This window comes from Papaver somniferum, chromosome 6 (genome assembly GCF_003573695.1).
Source record: "Papaver somniferum cultivar HN1 chromosome 6, ASM357369v1, whole genome shotgun sequence".
Lineage (NCBI taxonomy): Eukaryota > Viridiplantae > Streptophyta > Magnoliopsida > Ranunculales > Papaveraceae > Papaver > Papaver somniferum.
This window is the reverse complement of record NC_039363.1, coordinates 123,630,968-123,641,937: the sequence shown is the minus strand read 5'-3', so window position 1 is coordinate 123,641,937 and position 10,970 is coordinate 123,630,968. Positions and strand designations below refer to the sequence as shown.

Below are 10,970 nucleotides of genomic sequence, written 5' to 3'. Positions count from 1 at the left end.
ATCCGAACATCTTTGTTATTCCTTCTTTTGTATTCTGAAATACTACAACAACAATATGATATGTTTCTCCCCCTTAGTCAATGCTTTACTCTTTTGTTAGATATAACGTTTAAGCACAATTGTCCTTTCCTTAGTGATTGTAAATCACTTGTTTACTCCATATATTTCTTCCCCTTTTTATCACAAAATGACAAAGATTCGAGCAAATAAAGGACAAACCGAAAGGATCTTACAAATCTAAAAGACTTGTAAACAACCTATAATAATTAAGCACGAAGGTTTCACATACCACTTTAGTTTTAATATGTTGTCAAGAGAAAAAAAATCCCGAAGAAATTTTCCCTAATAGTTTAACAAATCGACTAAGAAACCTAATTTCCTTGTTAAACCGATTGTGTATGTACAATCGCTTATTTCGATAAGACCAAAATAAAGATCAGAATTAACTTTATTTCTCTCATCAGGCTCTAATTATCCAGACAATTCTCTTTAGACAAGATAAACACTAGGTTAGACTTGAATAACCGAATCCTCCAATTAGATAAGTCTAACTAAGATAAGAATTAACTTAGTTTCTCTTATCCAAAATCAATTTGGACTAAAAAAATGATCTCATATTTCGTTAAGCCTAAACAATACATACAAACCAAAATAAATTGACTTGCACAATTATTTTCTTAACCGGAAAGAATTGAAACAAAGATAGACATTATAGCACCGAAATTGCACCAATTTTCGTTAAGCAAAAACACTTGATACCCAACAATAAAGAAGATACAAAACAATAAGTCAAATAAATTGAAACAGTTTTTCTTAACCGGAAACAATTGAATCATACACGAACATCCATACATAATATAATGGAACATATTAATTGTACCGAAATTTTGTTAAGCAAAAGCAAAATATATGCAATATAAACAGGATTTTCTTAAACAGGAAAACAATTAACTAACAAATGAGACCTCAGATACCGCAGCCTCTTCTCCCCAGAAAGATATATCATTAAGCGCAAGTTCAACTAAGAACTCTCCCCCAGCATGTTGTCATCCTCTCGCAAGAAAAACAACAAAAGCAACCTTTACCAGAGAAAGGTTGAATCGGTTTTAACTAATGTGGGCCAATAAAAAAAGTTGAAAACCCGAAACACAGCTTATCTATCACGCAGAAGTTTATTCTATTTTATCTTCTAATGAGACTGAGTCATATATCTATATAGACTTTTACATTATACACATTTGATATTTCGACCCGAGTTTATCTCGCTTATCTATTTCTCGAAATATGTGTTGGAAGTTTTTAGCTTTAGCTAAGTTCATCATATTCTTGAAGATTTTAGTTGGAGACAATTTATTTGTTGGAAACTAAATATTAAGTCAAAGATGATCATGTGAAAATTACCTTGAACATCCTATATGATATGTGTGAGACAATCATTTGATGTCAACTTGGGAAGTTTCGTATTAATCTATTAATTACTTGAAGCTAGTGGTATGTGAAAGATTACCATTGTTGTATTCCAAGGATGTTTCAATGATCAAATGAGAGTTTTATAACGACTACCATGTCTGGATATAATACAGGTTATATACTTTATATGCTAACTATGTAAGTCTATTTCAGGTCCGGAACTATTGTTTGCGAAATGGTTTACACATGAAAAGCTCCAGAACTTGTGTTCGCGTACCCTGTTTACGGACGGGCTAGACAAGGCCAAGTCCGGAACTTCTGTTCGCGTACATTGTTTGCGAACAGAGCGGTTATGTTCTAAAATCGGTAAAGTGTGACTTTCATACTCATGAATTCATGATTTGTTGCAAACTTGTTTGCGAACTTAAAGTCCTTGGAGCTTTAATGTATTAAGGTATGTGAACTAGCTAGTTTTAAAAACCGTGGCATTATCATGGATTGGTTCTTGTATAAGTACTTTGTACAACTACAAACCAACAACTCTTTTGAAACATATTTATATTCATTTGATTATCTATCATGATTGATTAATCATCATGTTTGATCTATAAGTGTTATTATATATAGATAGGCGAGGTATACTCGGGTCGAAATACCAAATGTGTATAATCCAGTATATATATATAGCATACGACTTCTTGTCTCAAAGAGTAAAAGATAGAGTAGATAGACTTTTGAGTGATAGATAAGTTCAAGTCTTCACATACCTTTTTGTCAAGAAGTTCCACCGGTTCCTTGAGTAGTTCTTCTTCTTGTATGATGAATCGCCATGAAGTCCTTGAGCTCAACTACACTTTATATCCTAGTCCGAGACTTAGCTATAATAGACTAGAAATCAAGACTTCTAGTTTTGATCACTAACATTGACAAACATGCTTGAGATAGCAACGCATGCGAGGTTGACCGAGCAATGCTCTAACATAACCTGCATATGTTCAATCAATAAATGTCGTTGTTTACATTAGAATAACAAAAGCTTTTGCTCCCCCTAAGATAATCTAGGTAAATATTCAATCCGAACATCTTTGTTATTCCTTCTTTTGTAGTCCAAAATACTATAACAACAATATGATATGTTTCTCCCCCTTAGTCAATGCTTTACTCTTTCGTTAGATATAACGTTTAAGCACAATTGTCCTTTCCTTAGTGATTGTAAATCACTTGTTTACTCCATATATTTCTTCCCCTTTTTATCACAAAATGACAAAGATTCGAGCAAATAAAGGACAAACCGAAAGGATCTTACAAATCTAAAAGACTTGTAAACCACCTATAAGAATTAAGCACGAAGCTTTCACATACCACCTTAGTTTTAATATGTTATCAAGAAAAAAAATCCCGAAGAAATTTTCCCTAATATTTTAACAAATCGACTAAGAAACCTAATTTCCTTGTTAAACCGATTGTGTATGTACAATCGCTTATTTCGATAAGACCAAAATAAAGATCAGAATTAACTTTATTTCTCTCATCAGGCTCTAATTATCCAGACAATTCTCTTTAGACAAGACAAACACTAGGTTAGACTTGAATAACCGAATCCTCCAATTTGATAAGTCTAACTAAGATAAGAATTAACTTAGTTTCTCTTATCCAAAATCAATTTGGACTAAACAAATGATCTCATATTTCGTTAAGCCTAAACAATACATACAAACCAAAATAAATTGACTTGCACAATTATTTTCTTAACCGGAAACAATTGAAACAAACATAGACATTATAGCACCGAAATTGCACCGATTTTCGTTAAGCAAAAACACTTGATACCCAACAATAAAGAAGATACAAAACAATAAGTCAAATAAATTGAAACAGTTTTTCTTAACCGGAAACAATTGAATCATACACGAACATCCATACATAATATAATGGAACATATTAATTGTACCGAAATTTTGTTAAGCAAAAGCAAAATATATGCAATATAAACAGGATTTTCTTAAACAGGAAAACAATTAACTAATAAATTAGACCTCAGATTCCGCAGCCTCTTCTCCCCAGAAAGATATATCATTAAGCGCAAGTTCAACTAAGAACTCTCCCCCAGCATGTTGTCATCCTCTCGCAAGAAAAACAACAAAAGCAACCTTTACTAGAGAAAGGTTGAATCGGTTTTAACTAATCTGTGCCAATAGAAAAAGTTGAAAACCCGAAACACAGCTTATCTATCACGCAGAAGTTTATTCTATTTTATCTTCTAATGAGACTAAGTCATATATCTATTTAGACTTTTACATTATACACATTTGATATTTCGACCCGAGTTTATCTCGCTTATCTATTTCTCGAAATATGTGTTGGAAGTTTTTAGCTTTAGCTAAGTTCATCATATTATTGACGATTTTAGTTGGAGACAATTTATTTGTTGGAAACTAAATATTAAGTCAAAGATGATCATGTGAAAATTACCTTGAACATCCTATATGATATGTGTGAGACAATCATTTGATGTCAACTTGGTAAGTTTCGTATTAATCTATTAATTACTTGAAGCTAGTGGTATGTGTAAGATTACCATTGTTGTATTCCAAGGATGTTTCAATGATCAAATGAGAGTTTTAGAACGACTACCATGTCTGGATATAATACAGGTTATATACTTTATATGCTAACTGTGTAAGTCTAGTTCAGGTCCGGAACTATTGTTTACGAAATGGTTTACACATGAAAAGCTCCAGAACTTGTGTTCGCGTACCCTGTTTACGGACGGGCTAGACAAGGCCAAGTCCGGAACTTCTGTTCGCGTACATTGTTTGCGAACAGAGCGGTTATGTTCTAAAATCGGTAAAGTGTGACTTTCATACTCATGAATTCATGATTTGTTGCGAACTTGTTTGCGAACTTAAAGTCCTTGGAGCTTTAATGTATTAAGCTATGTGAACTAGCTAGTTTTACAAACCGTGGCATTATCATGGATTGGTTCTTGTATAAGTACTTTGTACAACTACAAACCAACAACTATTTTGAAACATATTTATATTCATTTGATTATCTATCATGATTGATTAATCATCATGTTTGATCTAGAAGTGTTATTATATATAGATAGACGAGGTATACTCGGGTCGAAATACCAAATGTGTATAATCCAGTATATATATATAGCATACGACTTCTTGTCTCAAAGAGTAAAAGATAGAGTAGATAGACTTTTGAGTGATAGATAAGTTCAAGTCTTCACATACCTTTTTGTCAAGAAGTTCCACCGGTTCCTTGAGTAGTTCTTCTTCTTGTATGATGAATCGCCATGAAGTCCTTGAGATCAATTACACTTTATATCCTAGTCTGAGACTTAGCTATAATAGACTAGAAATCAAGACTTATAGTTTTTATCACTAACATTGACAAACATGCTTGAGATAGCAATGCATGCGAGGTTGACCGAGCAATGCTCTAACATAACCTGCATATGTTCAATCAATAAATGTCTTTGTTTAGATTAGAATAACAAAAGATTTTTATCCCCTTAAGATAATCAAGGTAAATATTCAATCCGAACATCTTTGTTATTCCTTCTTTTGTAGTCCAAAATACTATAACAACAATATGATATGTTTCTCCCCCTTAGTCAATGCTTTACTCTTTCGTTAGATATAACGTTTAAGCACAATTGTCCTTTCCTTAGTGATTGTAAATCACTTGTTTACTCCATATATTTCTTCCCCTTTTTATCACAAAATGACAAAGATTCGAGCAAATAAAGGAAAAACCGAAAGGATCTTACAAATCTAAAAGACTTGTAAACAACCTATAAGAATTAAGCACGAAGGTTTCACATACCACTTTGGTTTTAATATGTTATCAAGAAAAAAAAATCCTGAAGAAATTTTCCCTAATAGTTTAACAAATCGACTAAGAAACCTAATTTCCTTGTTAAACCGATTGTGTATGTACAATCGCTTATTTCGATAAGACCAAATAAAGATCAGAATTAACTTTATTTCTCTCATGAGGCTCTAATTATCCAGAAAATTCTCTTTAGACAAGACAAACACTAGGTTAGTTAACTAGTTTTTCTTGTCAAGGCATTCGATTATACTTGAATAACCGAATCCTCCAATTTGATAAGTCTAACTAAGATCAGAATTAACTTAGTTTCTCTTATCCAAAATCAATTTGGACTAAACAAATGATCTCATATTTCGTTAAGCCTAAAAAATACATACAAACCAAAATAAATTGACTTGCACAATTATTTTCATAACCGGAATCAATTGAAACAAACATAGACATTATAGCACCGAAATTGCACCAATTTTCGTTAAGCAAAAACACTTGATACCCAACAATAAAGAAGATACAAAACAATAAGTCAAATAAATTGAAACAGTATTTCTTAACCGGAAACAATTAAATCATACACGAACATCCATACATAATATAATGGAACATATTAATTGTACCGAAATTTTGTTAAGCAAAAGAAAAATATATGCAATATAAACAGGATTTTCTTAAACAGGAAAACAATTAACTAACAAATGAGACCTCAGATTCCGCAGCCTCTTCTCCCCAGAAAAATATATCATTAAGCGCAAGTTCAAATAAGAACTCTCCCCCAGCATGTTGTCATCCTCTCGCAAGAAAAACAACAAAAGCAACCTTTACCAGAGAAAGGTTGAATCGGTTTTAACTAGTGTGTGCCAATAGAAAAAGTTGAAAACCCGAAACACAGCTTATCTATCACGCAGAAATTTATTCTATTTTATCTTCTAATGAGACTAAGTCATATATCTATATAGACTTTTACATTATACACATTTGATATTTCGACTCGATTTTATCTCGCTTATCTATTTCTCGAAATATGTGTTGGAAGTTTTTAGCTTTAGCTAAGTTCATCGTATTCTTGACGATTTTAGTTGGAGACAATTTATTTGTTGGAAACTAAATATTAAGTCAAAGATGATCATGTGAAAATTACCTTGAACATCCTATATGATATGTGTGAGACAATCATTTGATGTCAACTTGGTAAGTTTCGTATTAATCTATTAATTACTTGAAGCTAGTGGTATGTGTAAGATTACCATTGTTGTATTCCAAGGATGTTTCAATGATCAAATGAGAGTTTTAGAACGACTACCATGTCAGGATATAATACAGGTTGTATACTTTATATGCTAACTGTGTAAGTATAGTTCAGGTCCGGAACTATTGTTTGCGAAATGGTTTACCCATGAAAAGCTCAAGAACTTGTGTTCCCGTACCCTGTTTACGAACGGGCTAGACAAGGCCAAGTCCGGAACTTCTGTTCGCGTACATTGTTTGCGAACAGAGCGGTTATGTTCTAAAATCGGTAAACTATGACTTTCATACTCATGAATTCATGATTTGTTGCAAACTTGTTTGCGAACTTAAAGTCCTTTGAGCTTTAATGTATTAAGGTATGTGGACTAGCTAGTTTTACAAACCGTGGCATTATCATGGATTGGTTCTTGTATAAGTACTTTGTACAACTACAAACCAACAACTCTTTTGAAACATATTTAGATTCATTTGATTATCTATCATGATTGATTAATCATCATGTTTGATCTAGAAGTGTTAGATGAATATGGCTAAGTTATAAGTGTTAATATGGCTAACTTCTGTTAACTATTATTGAGCCAACCGAGTATACACGTTTGGGTACGGTTCATCCATATCTAAATATAGATATATTTCATTTGTGTGTGTCAAGCTAATACCATCTAACGATGGAGATTGATTGCTTAGTTTCTAAGCAGACTTAGCTTGAATCTTAAATGAGGAGTTCATCTAATGGTGAATATTGAATGCTTTGTTACTAAGCTATCTTAGCTTTAATTGTAAGCAATCCTGATTTGAAAGACTATATAAGGGAGAACTCTAACATATGAGAAACCTAATCCCGACACTTTTATGTGTCCTAATTGCAAACTAGAGTAGTCTACTACTAGGTGGTTTAGATAAATAGACCGATATGCGAGAACCTCTGTCGCCGGTGAAACATCAAATTTAGGGGTTAGCAATGGTCTAGCTAGTTTACCTACGATTGGTGATAATATGTGACTAATAACAAGTGGATAAAAACATATCGCGAATCATTGTTTTGTAACGAAGAACCATTCCTTGATTTTATTTCTCTTGTTGATTTCAACTTAAACTTATAATCGCTTTGTACTTTCTTTTGATTTTCAAAACTAAAACTAAACTTCTCTTTTTAAGACACTTTACAATTAAAACCTCTTGCACCTCGTGGAGAACTTGACTACACTATATTACTTGTTAATTAGGTGGAAAGATAATTCACTAATTTGTATTGGTTACGATATGCATCACTTAGCTACTAACCTCATTCATGTGCCAACAAAAATAACCTGGAAAAAAGTTGTTTGTTTGCTTAAAAATATATAAATGTATTACCTTAGTTGAACAAATTTTAACTCTTCAAAACAAATAAGAGACTCTATAAATAATCAAAAAAAAAGAGTCACACATATAACCACTAATATCATAGGTTTTAATGTTATAAATAAATAATTATAAAAAAATTCACACATATAACCACTAATATCATATATTTCAATGTGAAGCTGGAAAGCGGAGTTCCATCATAATTAGTCGGCTTTAGTACTGAAGGAAACTGAAACCGCGCTCTTAACATAACGATGGAATGATAGTGAATTTGAAGACCATGTACCCTTATCGGGCTTCAAATCCATGGACGTTTTATTCTTTGGATCGTATAAAACCAAAGCTTCTTTATAGAACCCATTCTTCTCGTTGTAATAAACCTCTAATAGAATCTCTCCAGTTTTTAAACACTCGATCCTTCTCAAGCCCCCGAAACTTCGGGTTTCAAGTGATGTCAATTTTGAGATGCTGTAAGTCTTAGTCCACGACTCTTTCTTTCCATAATTCTTCATCAACCACACTTCAAAACCAAGTTTTACATTACAATAAATCATGCAAAGACACCCATCCAACACATCAATACATGGAGTGCCATAAAACTTGTCGAAATTTGAGTTTTTTTGTGGTGAGATTCCTCTGGTTAGCCCATCTGTCACGTGGAAAGCAATTAAGGCTTTAGAAGAAGAAGATGATTGCCAATGAAGAGCCCCGTTATGAAACACCCCGTATCTGGGTGATCGCGAAGATAGTAACCAAGGGATATTCTGAGTTCGTTTGAATTGTTCCCATGAACCCGATCTAAGTGAATAGATCTTTGCTTCGGATTGGTTCAAGTTGAAATAGCTTATAAAACACACCAACTTATAATCATCGGTCTTGGAGTCATAACCAAACCCATACCCTATCCCTTCATGGCCATTCCAATAATAACCAACTTGAAATTGATCACCAGGTGGACTTGGTATTCTTATGCAGTCCCCAGTAGATGGGTTCCATAAACTAAAATCATGATGTCCAGTATTGCGTATGCAAAACAAGCCATTACAACAACCCACAACACTAATCCCACGGAAAATACCAATAAGTGGGCGATGAATCCTCTCAATACTATTAGGTAATGATGATGATAATGATTCGTTATCTATAGAGTACATATCGTAACCACTTATAAGCATGATACTAAAGTTATTTTTGATCATCTCAATAAGCTTAAGGTTATTAAATAGTAGGCTCCATGGTTTTGATACACACCTGAATTTTGAGAGAGATTTAGGAGATGACCTCAAAAGGATTTCGATGATAATTTCTTCCAGGAGATGCGGCATTATTTCATTCATGGTTCCGATCTCGTCCATCTTCCTCTTCTCGTTCATACTTTGCCGAAGTTGCTTCCATGTGCCTATATAGGGTTTATATACTTTTGTATCTTCCTAATAAAACTGAATTTGGATGGAAAAAGGAAACTACATCCGACAGACGATACGATTGAGCTCCGAAGGAAAACATGTAAAATGACTCAACTACCCCATCTTTCAAAACGTAGTGATTGAAAATGTTTTCCGGTTTTTCTTCCATCTCATAATTTTCGTAAAGAAAAAAAAACAGAGATGGAGATCTTCCATGGTTGATCTTTTTCGAACATTCTAACCCGCGTCAAACCTTAGTCCTACCCGTCACCTGCTGCGAGAGAATATTTGGGTATTCTTTCACCCCTACTGGTAGTACTCTTGCTGCTCCAGAGGGTATTTTTAAGGGTGTTGTCAAGAAGATTTGGGAATAACAATCTTCAGGTATCATTGTATTTATATTCTTTATCTAGAATTGGTTTTCCATTTATTCTCGTTTTACTTGTGTTAGGGTTTATGAGATGTTCCTCTGTATCATTTTTTAGGTTACTTATGTATGAGTGATTATCATTGGCTTTTCAATATGATCTGTTAGTTTATTCTGAGACCACTAATCATCCAGTTTTAAGCTTATCCATTGTTAGACTCATTAAATGTGTAGTTGAAAATACTAGCTCTCTCCATTTGGTCACAGAATCATGGTTTTTGTATCTAGCTGAGGACTACAGGAACTAGAGCATCCCATGATTGAATAATTTAATATCCGAGTCTTAACAGATTTTTCCCTAGGATATTCAGATTTTGCTTTAAATTATTAGAATATACTCCAATTCAGAAGTTCTTATTAAAATGTCGATTGTCTAAGTCAAGGTTTCTAATTTCGGTAATGTGAGTGGTATTGATAGCCGACACCTCTGCTTGTTGCGTTTTGCCCTTGTATGTATAGCGAGTTTCCGCAACTACTACTTTTGGTTCCAAGACTTGATTCTAGTGTTGGTTTGGTTCTAGTTCCATTTTCCATGTGTAGGAGTTACTAGTCAGTGAAATCTTAGATTGCCGATCACAACACCCTCTCATGGTGGTTTGCACAAAGAATCCCATCTAGCAACAGTTTTTGGGTTTCAGTTTACAAATAATATGACCGGGTCTTTCATATTTTATGAAGTTTCTACTGTATTTCAACTTGTTAGCAAATACAATTTCAAGTCCATATAAAGATTTGCATGCGTAAAATACTACCACCTAAAGCATATTCATCCATCACTGATCATAATTTGATACCATTTACTCGTTTTCTGTTTTTTTTGCTACTCCGTTCTGTTATCTGTCTATGAAATAGTCTTTTGTATAACGAGAGTGTAACAAAAGCATACACTTAACTGTCAGCTGGCATATCATCTTAGTTAGGTTATTTTATTAATATTTCCTATCTGTAAAGTGCTTGTTTTGAGTCCGTTGTTGTAAATTACAGTAACTCATTATCAATTTCTAGAAATGAATGTTGAGTGGCAAGTTTGGATGTTGATAGTTGATATTCATCCAAATTGCAGTAACGGTTTCCTTTTCTGTTTTAACATTTGATTTATTTTTTCAGAATAAGAACAAATCGTTGAATTTGCGCTTTAAAAATGTCGAGCGTGTTCCCCGACGGTGTTATGGATGAGATTCTTTCAAGGTTACCGGTAAATACGATATGAGGATTCCGATGCATTTGCAAAGACTGGGAAAGTAAGTTCAAAGACCCTCATTTTATTAAAGAACATCTTAATCACA

At 33.3% G+C, this 10,970-nt stretch overlaps 1 protein-coding gene across 1 annotated transcript; it reads right to left on the bottom strand.

Annotated features, from left to right (window-relative positions):
- Positions 1 to 8,054: 8,054 nt before the first annotated feature.
- On the bottom strand, positions 8,055 to 9,176 carry LOC113291428 (F-box/kelch-repeat protein At3g06240-like). The gene has a single exon (XM_026540964.1). It carries the CDS (start codon positions 9,174 to 9,176, stop codon positions 8,055 to 8,057), a length of 1,122 nt encoding a protein of 373 aa, XP_026396749.1.
- Between the last annotated feature and the right edge of the window lie 1,794 nt (positions 9,177 to 10,970).